At 40.9% G+C, this 18,725-nt stretch overlaps 1 protein-coding gene across 3 annotated transcripts; it reads left to right on the top strand.

Annotated features, from left to right (window-relative positions):
* The first annotated feature begins 266 nt into the window (after positions 1-266).
* Positions 267-18,359, top strand: ccdc142 (coiled-coil domain containing 142). Of its 3 annotated transcripts, none has more exons than XM_028953607.1 (11): positions 267-465; positions 562-655; positions 1,741-3,138; positions 3,211-3,297; positions 7,367-7,543; positions 7,641-7,804; positions 9,308-9,421; positions 14,425-14,539; positions 17,383-17,560; positions 17,691-17,890; positions 17,970-18,359. In XM_028953607.1, exons 2-11 carry the CDS (start codon positions 604-606, stop codon positions 18,176-18,178), a joined length of 2,694 nt encoding a protein of 897 aa, XP_028809440.1. In that variant the 5' UTR covers positions 267-465; positions 562-603; the 3' UTR covers positions 18,179-18,359. The 3 variants fall into 3 exon arrangements, with proteins under 3 accessions (XP_028809440.1, XP_028809441.1, XP_028809442.1); XM_028953608.1 differs by having other exon boundaries at positions 7,644-7,804; XM_028953609.1 differs by lacking the exon at positions 17,970-18,359 and having other exon boundaries at positions 17,383-17,565; positions 17,691-17,824.
* Positions 18,360-18,725: the final 366 nt, after the last annotated feature.

Genomic DNA, 18,725 nt, shown 5'->3' on the forward strand with positions numbered 1-18,725 from the left:
TTCTAATGGTGTTTCAGGTCATCTGTTTTGGAAATAATAAAATAACCTAAAAAAGCGTTTTTTTCCTTATTTAAATAATACATAATTGAGAACAAATGCATCATAACATAAAGTAAGAGTAATTTTCTTTTAATATTTTTAGTATAAAGAATTTCGACTTCGTTGTGATCTAGGACTTTTTACTCCTGACGTCATCGTCATCATCATTGGGGCCTGTCTTGCAATAGCGCATGCGCGATGTACGTCTCTCTCCTGATTGGCTCACGCCTTATCCAGTCGTATGTTTCTGGCAGCTAAAGCGTGGAGATTACGGACGACCAGAGTAATAATACTAATAAGATTTTGCCATGTAAATGTCGAGGAAACGGGAAAGAAAAGTAACGCGGTTACTTGGTCCTTGTGGACATCGCTAACAGGCTGTATTCTGCACCAGTGTGGTGTTTTGGACTGGTGTTCGTTCGTCAGGTAACTGGATTATTTTTTTCAGGCCTGGTAGCCCGCGCTTGAATCCCGTTTCTGGGCCGCGTTCAATGTCAACATGATCCCTTCTGCTAATCGTAGGCTGTGCAGGTGAACAGTGAGGAATGCTGCTAACTGGTGAGGATGGCGAGGCGCATCGCACAGCCGGGAAAAGAAGGAAGCGAGCAACCCGCCGGTATGGATTGTACACACGATAATCACTATTTCTAGATCAAAAGATTAAAAAATTAAAAATATATATTATATTTATTTGTTTCTAATGTGAATTTAATTGCCACGCTTGCTTAGACACACTGTAACGAAAAGGAAAGCAGCTAAAGCATAGCCTGCATAAACCAATCAACACCAGCCATTTAATAGCAAGAACAGCTGTACTATGATGCTGTATCTATTAGTGACGTTTACATTCAGCTGATAAAAATGTATTTAAGGTTAAGATTTGTTTGATGCATTCTAATAGCGACAGTCAAATCAGTAAAATGAATATTGTCTGCAAATCAAAATAGTTTTTCTCTAGTGAAAGATAATGAGTGGTCAAATTTGGATTTTCTTAAAGACGTGCATATGATATAGATGTATTGAGGCTTTTATTCACATAAACATCTTAACCAGAGTTACTTTTTATTAAAAAGATTTTTAAAATACATTGGTTACCCACATCCTAGAGAGTGAATGTTTCACCCTGGGATGATGTAATAATGAAAAAATTTTAATCCCCAGAAAGCGAAGTGTCATCCACTCTGTCCCCACTTTCGCAATGGGTGTCTGACACGTCCCTGGACAGTCAACTCTGCCATTTTGGTGTGCTGATGTCTTCATATGATCTCTAGGCTGCTTGTACCTTGTGTCTGTCACTGGTATGGGAGACAGTTTATAATTCAGTTATAATTCATTGGAACTCACCTCCTCTCCAGAGCATCATTGGCATGCTCAACCGCACCAGATTAGTGAAGTGATTGTCATTATGATACACTGCAACACAGCACACGGTGCACACAGTGTGCAGCCCTGACAGGCGCCTCGGGAGCAGTGTGTGGGGGCGGTGCTTTGCTCCTTGGCGGCTCGGGATTTGAACCGGCAACCTTCTGATTACGGGTCCACTACCTTAACCGCAAGGCCACCACCGAGAGCTCTCTGATAATCTTAAAAGAAAATAGACTTGGAAGTTTACAATCCTGTGAATATTATCATAGGAAAATGCATTTAGATGCTTTTATGTAATATTATTTAAAGTAAAACTTATCACTTCATATTCCATAGGTTCATGGTATCAGGGTTCCTTCACCAAGGTTGAATCCGTCCTGCTGAGCCACATCAACCCTGGTCTCCAGAGGCTTCTGGGGCAGAAGGCTTCTGAGAGTGAAGATGCATTTGGTGTGTGCCTCTCAAGTCACCACCAGCAACTGGAGCTGGCTCGTCTGGCTATTAACCAGCAGTACCTTGTCCTGCAAATGCCTGGACAGGGGCTCCTACCATGTTTCTGCATCAAGGACATTTCTAGCTACCTCTCCACCAGCAATGACCCCTACCACAACTTGCTGATTCCCACTTTTGCCCCCCACATAGCCCAGCTTCAGCGGAAGCTGGAGTATAGAGCCCTCCTTCTTCTACAGAATGAGTTTGCCCAACGATCACACGTAGCCTCCAATTTTTGCATCAGTCTTGCTACCCTGCTGGAGCATAAGCACCTGCTTTTGGTCAACAATGCATGTGACCTACGCCTGCAGAATTTGTGCCAGCAGCTGCGACTGCACCTAGGCCACTGGGAGGCACTCTGCGCCAAGACCTGTTCAGACAGACTTTTGTGTGGTCTTGTGAGCTCTAGACCGAAGATGCTCAGGGTGATGCGGCAGACACTAAGGTTGCTGGGACTGCAGTCTCTGTTACTGATGGAGCGCTGCATCCATACAGCCTTATCATCATTGATCACTGCCCACATCACTAATTTGTCCAGAGACTCAATTGAGGATGCACTTGCCTCTGCCCAGATCTTCAACCAGGCAGTACACGATTTCCAATCACAGTGTGCAGCAGAGGGTTGGAGAGGTGACCAACTGGTGAACTGCCTGTGGTGGAAAGATGGGTGCCCTCTGGCCTTTCCTATGGTCAAGCTGATTAATATCTTGGCTGAGAGCAGGGGACAATTAGCAGCAAACCTGTTCCAGCAGTGGGCCACCCAGCAGACTGAGCTCCTCTCTTGTCCTGAGTCCTCCACTCTCAACTGGAATTACCTTGAAGAGGACTGCTATTTTCAGCATCACTCAAACTCTGTCCATGACCATATTGCAACTCCTAATCATCTCCAGCAAGTTCCTTCCTGGTCCTTCGACCCCCCGTTTGGTGTGTTTATTCAAGCCTTGCTATCCTCTACTGACATGCTGGAGACTCATTGTCTAAAGCAGTTCAGGCTCTGTCAGGGCCATGCTACCATTTCAATGGAGAGTGATGCCAGGGCTACAAAATTGCAACAGGTGCAAGATGGAAGCCATTTGGATGTACAGGCTCAGTACAAGGTCATGATGTGGAGGACGTTTGTGTCCGCATCCATCCAGCAGTTCTGCTGTCCACCACCCAGCAGCATTATGGTGGGCCTCAACCAGTGGACCCTTCACTCTGTCTTCTTATTGGTTACGTGGGTCAGGCAGGCCACCAAAGAGGGTAAAACCTTTTTTTTTTTTTTTTGTCTCTTGTTTTTTATCTTGTGTGTCTTACATTTGTTTACTCCCACAGGGCTTATCCCTGCAGACTGCAAAGAGGCTATGGACCATTTCACCTCATGGCTTTTATCCTATGTCGTCTTCATGCACTGGGATGAAGGTCAGAAAGATGGTTATCACACTGTTAGTGGTGATAGATAAAACATTTTATCATATTTTTTTCATTTGATTGATTCCACCACAGAACTAAAAGCATTTAAGATATGTCATATATGTTTCTCATGCTGTACACAGTAAGAAATTAAAGTTCTACTTTGCTCTTTTCCCTACCCTATGCCAATACTGCACGTCTCACACTAGATTATTACTCCCTCTCGCTAGATGGTTAGCCTAGCATGTAGTTCACACCTCTTTCCTTGCCATAATTTTTCTCCTCCTCCATGTTTAACAGATATCACACATTGACAAACTTTCATCTACTTGACTTCTGTGTGAAGTTTTGGTTTTCGATTAATCAGTCCATGACGGTTTCAGTAATCCATTGGTGGTATTTCGTGGCATAGACAAGCCTATTTTTCTTATTTTAACATTTAAGCAATGGCTTTCTGCAACTCAACCTTTTAAATCTGCAACTCCTGGTTGTATCCTTACAATTGAATCTGAGACTTGCCACAGTCACTAATAAGCTGTGCTTGAAGCTGTGTTCCTGTGAGACACCTATCACACAAGCTTTTGATTTCTGATTCTTTTTTGCTTTGGGGTTTGCCGGAGTTTTCCCCCAGGTTCTGAGTGCTGTTTGATAGTGAAGGAGACTCATTTATGGAATCGGATTTGTGCCAAAATTTTGAAACAAAACTTTCCTAATATCAAACGAAAATACGATGTAGAAATGTAAAATAAGAGGTTGGAATTTTGACAACATATGTTTTTGCTTACATCTCGCTTTATTATTTTTTTCTTTTGTGACTTTTTCAGTTATTTTCATTTTTCAGTTATGCTGCTTGTTTTTACACTTTCACTGCTGGCTTTTCAGTCGCTCTGCCCCATTTTAAGTTTACTCTGCCTGAGAACACGGTTGGACTTTTGGCACAATCCTCTTGTGTGGGCGGGGCCTTGCTTCATTGGCCAGGATGTGTTTGCGTGGTAGGTCCATTCCCTGAACTAGTGATGGGAAGTATTTTAATATGAAAAGAGCCGAACTTCCCATCGCAACTCTGAACCCTATATACTGCCAGATGCACGCGCACAGCATTCACAGCCATTTCTGATCATATATGGAATGAGATTTGTGCACACAATTAACTGCACTATAATCATGATGTGATCCATATGTGATGGGTAATAGCTGATGATGCATGTTCTTAAAGCCCACGTATCTCACAGTGATAGAGTTCAGGATTTCAGAGCTGTCATGCAGCCCTACCCATACGAGAGATTTGTGCCAAAAGTCCAACCTCAGCGTAAACTTAAACAGTGCATCTGAATAGCCATCTGTGACACTGTAAAAATGAGCAGCGTAACTGGAAGTCTCACAAGCAAAAATGAAAAATGGTGAGATGTAAGCAAAAATGTATGTTGTCAAAATTCCAGCCTCTAATCTTACATCTCAACATAATTTCAAATAGTGCTCACATGGTTATGGTACCACAGTGTAGTGTGCTCACTACGTTTATGCAGGCAGAGGAGGTTCTAATTTTGGACACCTGTAGGAATTGGTAGATCCAACTTCCATCCTCTTGACCTCAGATTCCTCTTTTTTACTACACTGATGCCAGGTGCTGGTTTTGGTGCTCGGTCAGTGCTGAACTGGGAACCAAGAACCTGTCCGCGTTTACACTAGACAGGAGCTCAGCAGGAGCCACATGATAATACATCACAGGTCATGCCTACTAAACAGAAATCCAAGCACCGAATTCATTACATCATAATGAAAATTAGTTTGATCCCCACTGCTGCCATTTTTTACGCAGCCTAGGACTAGTCAATTTTCAGAAAAAAAAATAGTTTATGATTATTCACTGTGTGTATTAAGAGCTGCATAACCGTACATCGAAATATGAACTGCGTTGTAACTAGCATACCAGTTGAGAGTGAATGTCCTTGCTGGTGTTAAAGTGGGCGTGGCTTTAATATGGGACTTGGTGAGCATGACTGTCTATCATACAGGGACATCAGCGCAACGTGATTGGACTCTGGGGTGGCACGTGCGCCCTTGTGCCTGGTGGGCTACTGCTGTTTTAGACCAAACACAACATGTTCTGCACTTTGCTATGAAACCGATTAGCCCGATCGCAAACGCATGTGCAATGGTAAGGGTTTCGTGTGGCTCTGCAACAAGGATAGCACAAAGTTGAAATAGCTGGGTTGCAGTCACATGGTTATGATGATGTGTGGAGGGCAGGAAGTGAAAATAGAGAATACATCTTTGGAGGAAAGCCGAGTCTGGACAGAGTCTGAATAGTACGAATGTAGACCAAGTGTCTAGATAGCGATACAGGCAATTAATGAAAAATATGTTGGATGTGACCCATATCTCATGAAGATGAGTGAGTTTGTTGAACTTTGACTGCTGCACACTGTGACACATTTTTGTTCTGCCCCTTCAAAACACACCCACACACAAAGCATGAATGGAGGAAGTTGACGAATGTCCAGAGATCTACAACACATCACATCTTACCAGGAGTTTAGAAAACCACAGCTATTTTTCACATTGAGCGCCACTCGCTGATTTTTTAGAGGAAAGGTAAATCTTGTGGAGAGCACAGCGAACTTTGTTTTACTGTCTGAACTTTGTTTGCTCTCCTGTAGTGCTGCACGATTAATCTAATTGCAATCGTAATCGTGATGTCAGTCTGTGCGATTACATGAACCAAAAAGCTGCGATATAAATGATTAGTACATGGATTGGATCGGCAACATATCCGATCCATTCTCTCATTCTCTCAAAGTTTGCGAGCTGACTGAAGTCTCACTTCAGTCGGATGTGACATGTTTGGTCACATGACTTTCGATTCGGTTCAATGGAGACCTCAGATTCGTGACTGGGTAGACGTCGCATGTCGAGCTGCATCGTACGTCAACGTCGCCGCCATATTGCGATAGGCTCTGCTGTGGTGTGAGAGAAGTGCCTCAATGCCTCACTCTTGTGCTGCTTGGGGCTGTACAAACCGTTGTACGCTCCAAACCAGATCCCGGGGGATTACATTTCATAGGTAAGGCTGGACAATTGTTTTGAATATATTTGGCCATTATAAAATCCAGTTTTATAAGTCTTAACCTTAGCTAAGCTAGGCTAAGATAGCGAAGCTATGCATTCCTGTGTTCAAGTCAGCCTCCAAACAACGTTTGGGTTAGAGGTAAGAACTATAATACGGGATTTTATAATGGCCAAATATAATCAAAACAGTTGTTTAGCCTTACCAGGGTTTGTCGTTCGACAGTAATGTAAAGAGTTTTTTTGTGATTATTTAATTTAGTAGAATATTGTATTTTGAAAGCACTGGGCATTTCAAGTAGTTTTTATGTTTCACTTTGAAATTAAACATTTCACTATTAGTAATTTGTATGCGACTTTTCATTGATATACAAGCAAGTGTCCTTTATCATATCGCAATCGCATATCGCAATATTGATCTCAATAATTGCAATATGTCTTTTTCCCCAAATCGTGCAGCCCTACTCTCCTGCACCCCTTTTGGACAGATATTGATAAAATCACAATTTCAGTTTGATTTCAAAATATTGTTCAGCCCTAACACAGCCCCTTCTTTTTGTCCCTGTTGTGTTTTTTCCTTTTTTTGTTTGAGTTTATTGACAAGTCAGTGTGAAGCCTGCGACTTTAAGTTTCTTTATTTCTCCCTTATTTCTTCATACATTTTGTTCTAGTGCTTTTATTTTTTGTGCTGAATTTTTGCGGCTGTCCATATAGCTAGAAGATCTTGAATTTCTCCAGTGCTCCACATTACCGGACCTTGGCTTTTACCATTTTCTCTTTTGAAGCTTAGGATCACTCCAGTCTGCTGTTCTGTGTGCTTTTATCCTTGGGGGAGCTGTCACCTGGCGATGTTTCTTCCCTCTTTTTTTTTCTTTTTTTTTAGCTGATTTAACAACTGAGCAATTCAGTCTCACAAACAGCATTGAGTTGAACTGTCATATCCACCAACACTGTCCATCCTTACATCACAAAAAAAAAATAAAAAATCTTTAATGGAATTTTTTTTTTACAGTCATGTGTGATTTCCTGGGCTCTGGCCTGAAGGACAAATGTCTCTCCAGAGCAGCACAGTCAGCCTCCACTGTGTGGACCATTACAACAGAAAAACTCCTACAACTTTTTCCTCCTATTTACCTGCTGTTGGAAAAGCTCCAGGCCTGTATCACTTCAGACGTGGACTGCTTCAGTGGTGAGTCACTTATAAGCAGCTTTACAGGCCAATCCTATAATAGCTTGTCACACTTTTTTTGTGCAACTTTTTGTGAGTCATTTGCTTTCTTCATCAGCAGGTGGCAGTAAGGAGCTGTGCAGGTCTACATTTTTGGACACGCTTTCTAGATGTGTGGTCTCTGTTCAGTCATCAACCTTCTGGATCATGACCAAAGCCTACCAGTTCCTCTCCTCCTGGGCCCTCAGCCGCTTCCTGCTAGTCACCCTTAGAGACCTTGTGGTATGGATTCTGTTTCCCATGTACAGCATTGAGATTCATATGTCTCCACAAAGGAATTTTTGTGATATTTAATCTTCAGTTCAAGAGTCTATTTTGCCATTACAAATGATGGTTATCTGAATAAATCTGAAAAATTTAATAATCTACTATGATGTAGAATAAGCAAAAGGGTTGTAGTAGCCTAGTGGGTAACATACTCGCCTATGAACCAGAAGACCCAGGTTCAAAGCCCACTTACTACCATTGTGTCCCTGAGCAAGACACTTAACCCTAAATTGCTCCAGGGGGGTACTCTCCCTGTAACTACTGATTGTAAGTCACTCTGGATAAGGCCGTCTGATAAATGCTGTAAAATGTAAATGAATAAGCAGAGATTTCAAGTCAGACCTACTCAATGCTTTTGAGGCCTACTCAAATGTTCTTGTTGATGAATGGTAAGAAATACACATATTAAAATACAGGCATACTATAGATTAAGAATGGGATTTAAGATTCATGTGTGTGAAAATTAGGCATCCCAATATTATTGGCAATATAGTATTTTATTAATCCAAATCCCCAAAACTTGTTATTTTAATCATTATTTTAAGAATAATGCCTTGAATGTTTTACTAAAGCAATCACTGTTTAAGCCTAAAACCATTGGCAGTATTATTAAACATAATTTTGGTATCACAAATTTAACCACTGTTATCATCAATGTCATCTGTGTGTTAAAATAGTATTATTATTAATAAACTCACCAAGTTATTGAGTTATTTTTCCTAACAGTAACTTAAAACTAATATTGATTTGCCCAAACCATTTATTGCAGAATTTCTTTATTTTAATTAAACAATGACATTGTTCATAGAGAAAAAGACCAAGTCTCTACAGATTTGTTATTCTGTTGTTTGTTATTTTCTGAGCAGCAATGCAATATTGCTTTAGACTTTCTTTAGACTTTTGCTTATAGGAGCTCATTCATTTGTTTGCCAAAATGATATGTAGCAGATCTCTACATATCAAAAGTTTTTTTTTATCCGATATCAAATGCAATTATTGCACCTTTCACCTTTTAATAAAAGTTTCAGAGTTACTAATGGGAATTAATTTACTGATGGGAATTTAATTCATTTAACTACTTCCTACTTCTGCAGAGTACTGTATGTGTATTTCATGGTTCATGCAGTTTTTTGTTCCATTGTATCTTGAATAATAGATTTCATCCACCACTAGGGGATGAGCTAGTCCTTGCACAAAATATTTTATTGGGCTTTTCCTGCACACGATATTTAAATTTCAGTAATTTAAATTATTATGAATTTGATAATAATCTGGAACAATTTACCCATTATTGATGTTGGACAAAACCACTATACACTGTTAAGATGAGTGCTATATATTGCCTGTGTCTTGTGTAGAAACCCATTGAGACATACTGTATGTGATTTTGGGCTATATAAGAAATAAATGTTGTCGTTGTTGTTGGCCACTAAATTTGCTGCTGTTTTCTTCTCTAAGGTGGTGACTGCCTCAGTAGAAAACCTGCTGAAGAAGGTGGAGGTTCTGATATATGATGGAGAAACTGTGATAACTCAGCTCATTCAGCTCAGACAGTGTCTCAATGAGCTGCAGGTGAGGCACTTAGAATTATTAAGTATTTTAGCTATGAAACACAAAAATTACTTTTTCCCACATCGGCTCTAAAGCCACTATAGAGTCATGCAATTACATTACTATATACACCTGTATTACACAGTTGTGCCCATCAGCCATTCCAAAGGGTCAGATTATTGGCCTACAGCAGCAAAAATAAAACTAGAGATTGCTAAATTTAGTCAGAATGCTTTTTTATGCATTATTGATATACTTTAGGACATAACCGCTATACCCATTGACTAATTTTGCATTTTGTCATGGCTGACTGCCATAGACCTGCTGATTTTTTAGATGCTTAGATGCTTAGGTTTATATTCATGCTACTAAGTGCATCTGACTTTGGCTTTATAAAAAATTCATGCAAATGTGCATGTTGTCCAAAGTTCTACCAAATCACATAAAAAACTGAAGCATTTGATATATTTAATCAGTGGTAGATGAAGTATGAAAGTAGTGCTGCACGATTAATCTAATCGCAATCGTAATCGTGATGTCAGCCCGTGCGATTACTTGAACGCAAAAAACTGCAATTTAAATGATTAGTACATGGATTGGATCGGATATGTTGCCGATCCATTCTCTCATTCTCTCAAAGTTTGCGAGCTGACTGAAGTCTCACATCTCAGTCGAATGTGACGTGTTTGGTCACATGACTTTCGATTCGGAGACATATGGTTACACGGCACATGACGCGCTGCAGCGTACGTCAACGTCGCCGCCATATTGCGATAGGCTCTGCTGTGGCGTGAAGCATATACATGTCTATGGAGAGACGTGCATAAAAATGCCTCACTCTTGTGCTGCTTGGGGCTGTACAAACCGCTGTACGCTCCAAACCAGATCCCGGGGGGTTACATTTCATAGGTAAGGCTGGACATTGTTTTGAATATATTTGGCCATTATAAAATCCCGTTTTATAAGTCTTAACCTTAGCTAAGCTAGGCTAAGATAGCGAAGCTATGCATTCCTGTGTTCAAGTCAGCCTCCAAACAACGTTTTGGCTAAACGTAGGCATTAGCTATTTAGACTGTTCTTAGCTGTTTAGTTAACTTTTTTCAAACTTTGAAGGTTTCCTAAAGAAATTCACCTCAGTTTACAAATCTTAACCTTAGCTAAGCTAGCAAAGCTATGCATCCCTGTGTTCAAGTCAGCCTCCAAACAACGTTTTGGTTAAACGTAAGAACTATAATACAGGATTTTATAAATCAAAACAGTTGTTTAGCCTTACCAGGGTTGTAGTTCGACAGTAATGTAAAAGAGTTTGTTATTATTTAATTTTGTAGAATATTGTATTTTGAAAGCACTGGGCATTTCAGGTTGTAATAAGTAGTTTGTATGTTTCACTTTGTAATTAAACATTTCACTATTAGTATGTGACTTTTCATTGATATACAAGCAAGTGTCCTTTATCACATCGCAATTGCATATTGCAATATTGATCTCAATAATCGCAATATGTCTTTTTCCCCAAATCGTGCAGCCCTATATGAAAGTATTTGCCTTTAAATGTACTGAAGTACCAAAGTACAGTGATTTATTATGGTTCTAATTTTCATTGTTAGTTTGGTAAGCGAGATCTTTCTTAATCAACATATCTGAACACACTGACACTTTTTACAATTTAACAGAATGTCTCTCCAACTACAGTGGGGCAGTGGTGGCCTAGCGGTTAAGGAAGTGGCCCCGTAATCAGAAGGTTGCCGGTTCGATTCCCGATCCACCAAGGTGCCACTGAGGTGCCACTGAGCAAAGCACTGTCCCCACACACTGCTCCCCGGGCGCCTGTCATGGCTGCCCACTGCTCACTCAGGGTGATGGGTTAAATGCAGAGGACAAATTTCACTGTGTGCACTGTATCACAAGTGACAATCACTTCACTTTCACTAACCTGTCTTCACATCTCTGATCACCACTTTCTTTTCTTTAGCCTCACTCTACCTACCAGATCCAAGACTAACCACCATCCCTCCTTCATTCATCATAACATTTACTCTGTTTTGCCTTCAAATGTATCTTCCTGCACCCTTTCACATTTTCCAATCTCTCATTCTCATCCTACTCCTTACCACTGAAAATGAAAGTGATTGTCATTGTGAAACACTGCATATCAGCACACGGTGCACACAACGAAATGTGTCCTCTGCTTTTAACCCATCACCCTGAGTGAGCAGTGGGCAGCCATGACAGGCACCCGGGAAGCAGTGTGTGGTGCTTTGCTCAGTGGCACCTTGGCGGCTTGGTATTTGAACCGACTTTCTTATTCAACTTTCTGATTACGGGGCCACTCCCTTAACCGGTAGGCCAAGCTAGGACAGCTGGAGACAGCATATCTCTCCTCTCCTCACTTTCCTGTTCTGTGGATCATCGCTGTCCTCTATCTTAAAAGCCCTAATGGACTTCTCTCCCATGCTCCTCGGCTATTGGATACATTGCACAGCAATTACCACATCACCACTGGGGCAGTGGTGGCCAAGCGGTAAGGAAGTGGACCCGTACACTGAAGGTTGCCGGTTCAAATCTTCATCATATTTTAAAATGGGCTGACCAGTTATAAAACTGGAAATTAGACAAAGAATCACCACAACAACTCTTCAGTCCATTAAGAACTTAAAACCAACCCCTTGTTTGTTTTTTACCATTCTCTTCTCTAGTTGTCCATGTGATTGACATGGCAAAAGTGAGACACTAAAACCTGTATGAGATATATAAAATTAAACTATAGAAATTAAACTATACTAAAGAAATTAAACTATACTAAAGATGTGGGATCAGGGTGTCACCAGTGCAGAGCTTGCTCAGGAATGGCAGCAGGCAGGTGTGAGTGCTTTTAACTTATCACCCTTGGTGAGCAGTGGGCAGCCATGACAGGCACCCAGGGAGCAGTGTGTGTGGATGGTGCTTTGCTCAGTGGCACTTTGGCGGATCGGGATTCGAACTGGATACCTTCTGATTACGGGGGGCGCTTCCTTAATCTACCTCCAAGAAAGACAGACTGAAGAAAAAAAGGACAAACTGATATTCTGCAAAAAGTACAGGGATTGGACTGCTGAGGACTGGGGTAAACTAATTTTCTCTGAAGTCCCTTTTCGAATGTTTGGGGCATCTGACAAAATGAGTGTACAGAGAAGCAAAGGTGAGCGCTACCATTAGTCCTGTCTCATGGTAACAGTAAAGCATCCTGAGACCATTCATGTGGCATGGGGCTGCTTGAGTGAGCCCACAGCCATGAATAAACATCCTCCAACAGCAACTTCTTCCAAACAGTTTGGTGAAGAACAATACATTTTCCAGCATGATTGAGCACCGTGTCATAAGGCCAACATGATAACTAAGTGGTTGGGGGGACAGAAGTTGATTGACAGCATGCCAGGGCGAATTACAGAGGCCTCTGAAAAAACACTGCAGATATTTACTCTTTGTATAAACTTGATGTAATTGTCTATAAAAGCCTTTGAAACATAAAAAAAACACTGAAGCAGCAAACTTTGTGAAAACCAGTATTTATGTCATTGTCAAAACTGAGAATGTCTGAGGCAAATCTAGTTTTGACAAAGCCATTTTGGTCTGGATTTAAAGGTCCCATGACATGACAATTTCCCTTTGCAATCTTCCTAGAAATGATGATATGAATAAAGAGTGCTTTGGCTATTCTGCTTCACCGTTCAGAGAGTGGCAGCTCAGACAGTCAGAATTTGTGGTTGGAATCTGGAATTTGTCCCCTTATGACAAATTCCAGAAGGTTACCTCCCTCATAAGGGTAAAGGTTACCTTTTCACATGCTTTTTCCGCCCAGAGATTTTCGCAGAGAAAGTAGCTCCTTCGACCGTCATGGCTAGCAAACCAGTAGGTTACTTTTTAGAAGAACCAGTGGGTTAGTTTTTTTTCTGGAAGAACATTGACAGAACCTCCTGTCCATGACAAACATGGTTTGTGAATGATCTTGATGACCTGATTTCCATGAATGCCCCCTCACTTGTATAGGCCGCTCTTCTCCTCATTAGCATTTAAAGCTACACACACCGAAAAGGCGCGTCCTGGAGAAATCTGGACTGGCTCAAAGTGGCTGTAATGCTGCACCAAGGCTGAATTTTGGAAAGAGACTTCAGGACCTGAGACCTATATAAAAGCAAAAAAACTTTAATAATTTTATGCACAAGATTTCTAATCTAATAGTTTTCTAACTATCTTGTAATCCAAGGCTATGTTCTCAATGTGCATATCTTATTTTATATTATTTTATCTAATCATTTTGTAATTTGAGCAGCCTTGTACCGTGCATTCGGAAAGTATTCACAGCTTTTTCCACATTTTGTTATGTTACAACATTATTCCAGAATGGATCAAAAATTCTACACACAAAAAGCCCATAATGACAACCTGAAAAAAATTACTTGAGGTTTGGCCATTTCCATGAAGCTTAAAATAGAGCTCAGGTGCATTTTGTTTGCTCTGATCGTCTTTGAGATGTTTCTGCAGCTTTATTGGAGTCCACCTTTGGAAAATTTGATTGGACATGATTTGGAGTTGGCACACACCTGTCTCTATAAGGTCCCACAGTTGACAATCCATGTCAGAGCACAAACCAAGGAAATCAAAGGAATTGTCTGAAGTCCCCTCCGAGACAAGATTGTCTTGAAGAACAAATCTGGGGAAGATTACACACAATTTTCTGCTGCTTTCCTTTTCGAAGGAAACCAGGCACCACTCATCACCAAGCCAATACCATCCCTACATTGAAGCATGGTGGTGGCAGCATCATGCTGTGGAGATGTTTTTCAGCTGCAGGAACTGGAAGACTAGTCAGGATAGAGGGAAAGATGACTGTGGCCCAATCAAGTTTCAAATGATTGACAGCTATCACTTACCCTACTTAATCATTCTGCACAATTTAAATCCCCTCCTGTCAATATTGCATATGTATGTATGTACACAAATTTCAGTCTGAAATCCACTAATGCTAAATGACTTTCTCTTTGTAGACCTTCTCAGACCTGGTTCTCCACATCTTCTCTGTGGACTGTAAGAAGATGTCTGTTGAGATCTTTCAGCAGACAATGCCATCAGCAAAGCACTGGAGGGTGAACTACAGAACAGGTATTATTTAGCTTTTTTTCTTTCTTGTAAATTGAAATAGGCAAGCTTCATTGATTCCTAGAGGAGACACTAGTATGCCTGAACACACAGGACCAGTCAAAGGTTTGGACACACTTTCTCATTCTAATTGAAAGACAAAACAAATAAATCAGAATTCTTCATAGTAGCCACCCTTTGCTATGATGACAACTTGTATTTTGGATTTGGGGGTCCTCTGCCACTCCTCATTGCAGATAGTCTCAATCAAGTTTCAATCTTTTGTTGGGACACTGTGCCATAATGTCCCGACTGGTGGAGTGCTGCAGTGATGATTGGCTCCTGACTATATCTCTGGAGCTCAGGCACAGTGATCTTTGCAGTCTTCTTTATCTCTCTCCCCACGGCTCTTCTCCCCACATTTCTCAGTTTGTCCGGATGGCCAGCTCTAGGAAGGGTTCTGGTCGTCCCAAACGTCTTCTATTTAAGGATTATGAAGGCCGCTGTCACTAATCAAGTCCAATCAGTATAATCAAAACACAGCTGGACTCAGATGAAGGTGTAGAACCATCTCAAGGATCATCAGATGAAATTGACAGCACCTAGAAATGGACAGCAATTGAGTTAAATGTCAAAGCAAATGATTTGAATACTTAGGACCATATGATATTTCTTTGTTAATAAATTTGCAAAAATATGAACAATTGTTTTTCTGTCAATAGGGGGTGCTGTCTACTGTAATGAGGAAAAAAATTACGAAAATAATATAAAATATAAAAGTGAAATATTTAAGGGGTCTCACTCTGTCTGCTACTTGAACTTTATGCTGTATTTATATGAGCTCTAGTTACTTCATTTACAAACCTATCTTGTGCATACAAGTTTAAATACACACACAAATTTAACCCTTCTGATGACAGTTCTGTCTGTGTGAAAGAGCAGCACGAATTTCATTTCAGTTTAAAATGAATTAATCAGCATAATTCTCTCCAATGTATAGTGTATATGTGTTTATTTGACATCCTTAGAAATGCACTTTTTAATGGACTGAATAATATTTCTGAATGATGAATGTGAGTTTTTGTAATAAAACATACTACAGTCCCTGACAAAAGTCTTGTTGCTTATCTATTTTGTAGAAACACTTGCTATTAACCTGACTTTTAATTAATCAATTGGTGTTAGAAATAGCTCATATGAAAAGCTAAAACCCTACCAAATGATGTTTAATGCATTGAAATGAATTAGTTTCACTGAAAAAAGATTTAGAATGTATCAAGACAGAAAGGTCAAATTTTGGCGAGACAAGTTTTGTCACCTATACGGAAATTGAACAAATTTACTGCAAATACAAAGATTTGTAGTGGTGCTGTGAGATCCAAATTTAATATCTTGTATGACTTCCATGAGCTTGAAGAACTGCATCCATGCAGTTTGGCAAGAATTCATACAATTTTTGAAGTCATAAGGAAGAGCAAAGAAAGCAGTTTTTCATGCCTCCCAGAGTTCAGCAATATTCTTTGGTTTTATCCTACCCCACACATGCTCAATGATGTTTATGTCTGGTGACTGGGCTGGCCAATCCTGGAGCATCTTGATTTTCTTCGCCTTGAGAAACTTTGATGTGGAGATGGAAGTATGTGATTGAGCACCATCCTCTTTTATGGTTGGGAATATAAAGCTAAGATTTCTTGGTATTTCAGACTATTGATGTTGCCTTCCACCCTGCAGATCTCTCTTTTTTGGGTGAATCTTGGATCCATGTGGGCTCCAGTAGGTCGCTGCAATATTTGCGACTCTGGTGTAATTCCACAGAAGATTCATCTAAAAAAATCCCCCTTCTGCCACTTTTCCAGCATCCATCCTTTTAGCAGGCTGTTGGATTTTGCAAATGCCACACAGTTTTTCAATTGTCTTTTGTTAGTGCTGCCTTCTGGGCACTAATTCAACCATGGAGGCCATTTCGAGACAGAATCCGACAAACAGTTCTGGTTGACACAGGGACTTCAGGTGACCAGGACTTCAGGTGGGCTGGCCTTGGATTTTCGAGCCAACAAACGGTCCTCTTGAGCCATAGTCTTGCAGGGTCTGCCTGACTTGGGCTTGTCAGAAATCTCTCCAGTCTCTTCAAATCTTTTTTTTTTTATTCTCTGTACTTGATGCTGAGACACATTGAAGGTGTATGCAACATCAGCAGTGGATCTGGTCTTCAGCCTCTTGAAAATCAACACTTTAATATCAGGGTGAATCTTAGGCATGTTTGCAGAGGTCTTGTTGCAGTTGATGTGAAGGTCTAGTGTACTGGGGTTCTTTTTATACACACCTGAGACCTAATTGATCCATTATTAGTCACAGGTGAAGTTCATATGACAAGGCGACAACACTTATGTCTTTGCAAAAATAGATTCAATGGGCTTTACCAAGCTTTGAATATTAGAATACTTTTTGACAGTTTCGTTTTGCACTGAAACAAATTCAAATTTTATTTGTCACATACATAGTCATACACGGTATGAAGTAAAAAGAGCAGAGTTTTTTTTGTGCAAAGAGTCCAGAGTGAGTGCTGGAGTGTATAGGAGTTCTATGTACTGTTGTTGTTGAGGGCTCGGATAGCCTGCGGGAAGAAGCTCTGTGTTGGACTTCAGGGAAAAATCTGTTGCGAACAAAATGAGCCATTTCTTGTAAAAAAAAAAAAAATGTTTTTGATTAGAAATATATTACACAAGTGACAAGACTTTTGTCAGGGACTGTACTTCCATGTACCAAATCAACCATGTCGGTCTTTGTGCATACAAGCACCAGATATGTAATGGCTATTCTACAACATGGGTACGTAATGACAAAAATATGTCCATGGACCAATTCAGAATTACCCAGCAGCCCCAGTGAATACGCCACATCAGCTGCACAGAGTGTGCTTGGACAGGTGCTGGAGGGCATCCGGCCGCTGCCTGAAGAAGCTTGGCTCCCAGCTCTGACTGAGGCCATGACCGCTTTCATGGAGGCTTGGATGGAGCACATCTTAAAGCAGAAGATCAAGTTTAGGTGAGGTCTGTGTGATGGTGGCCAGTTTTATAGAAATGAATAAACTTCATCTGCTCAGAATCTTCTACATATAGGCAAGTTCAAAAAAGCTTTAAAGGCATATGATCACATCATATCTTTCTTTCCCCAGCCTCCAGGGGGCACTGCAGCTTAAGCAGGACTTCAACCTGATTCGGGATTTGATTCTCTCTGAGGATTACCATCTGTCGGAGGAGCTGCTCCAGCGGATACTGTCTCTTCGGGTCTTCCAGCAGATGGATGCTGCAATTTTGTGTCTGCTGCAGCAGCCCTACATGCCCTCACAGGCCTGGGATCCCTTTCATCACTGCTGTGAGTTCACAGTGCCCAGCCTGTTAACACACTGCTACAATCTGACATTGTTTTTTCAATTCTTTGTTTCACCCACCAGGTCCCAGCAGTGCTCAGGACCAGGACATGGGCAGCCTGAATAGTCTAGAGACAGTTGAGCTGCAGGGAGCCCAGCCTGAGATACTGTCCTCTGTTGTCCCTGGGTCCTACCTGCCTGTCGTCCAGCAGGAATGGCTTGACCTCCGCATCCACAGTGGTGCACGGTGGCGGTTTCCAAGTCTGCAGTGTTTCAGGAAGGCGGAGCCCTAAGCCACCAGCCCAACAGCGCCATCTCAACATGACTACACTTCATAGAGAATGTGCCTTATGTCTTCAGTTTTAGCTTGGAGCTGAGACTCGTCCACTTGTGTATTTACACACACACACACACACACACAGCATAAAATTTTAATTTACTCAGGTGCAACTATTGTAATTATGCTCATTAATATTTCACTCATGTATGTTTTTTTTTTTTTTTTTTTTAATGTGACATTTGTACCATTGTAATTTTTTTATCTAGTCACATATTTTTTGCTTCTGTGAGCTTAAATTCCTTGAAACACCTTTTTTCCCTAGTGATTTTGTATCTTGATTGTGATACGAATGTAAATAAAAATGTGCGATTGGGGAATTGTCCACACGATGGCGCTGACACTCTAGAGTGGAGCAAAACCGTGTTCACAAGGCCAGCATCCACGATGCAGTCAGCCTGAGAGGTAATTACGTTTCGATGTTCGTTTAACTCCACTGCAGACATTCAGATGCATCATAATGTAGCTCCGCCAGTTTTATGGCTTGGGAGTTGCGTGAGAAC

This window comes from Denticeps clupeoides, chromosome 14 (assembly GCF_900700375.1).
Source record: "Denticeps clupeoides chromosome 14, fDenClu1.1, whole genome shotgun sequence".
Taxonomy (NCBI): domain Eukaryota; kingdom Metazoa; phylum Chordata; class Actinopteri; order Clupeiformes; family Denticipitidae; genus Denticeps; species Denticeps clupeoides.

Coding starts and splice junctions, on each gene's coding strand:
- ccdc142 (XM_028953607.1), top strand. CDS start 604: ATGGCGAGGCGCATCGCACAGCCGGGAAAAGAAGGAAGCGAGCAACCC. Junction 7,805..9,307: donor TCACCCTTAGAGACCTTGTG/GTATGGATTCTG, acceptor TTCTTCTCTAAG/GTGGTGACTGCCTCAGTAGA. Junction 14,540..17,382: donor GAGGGTGAACTACAGAACAG/GTATTATTTAGC, acceptor GGACCAATTCAG/AATTACCCAGCAGCCCCAGT.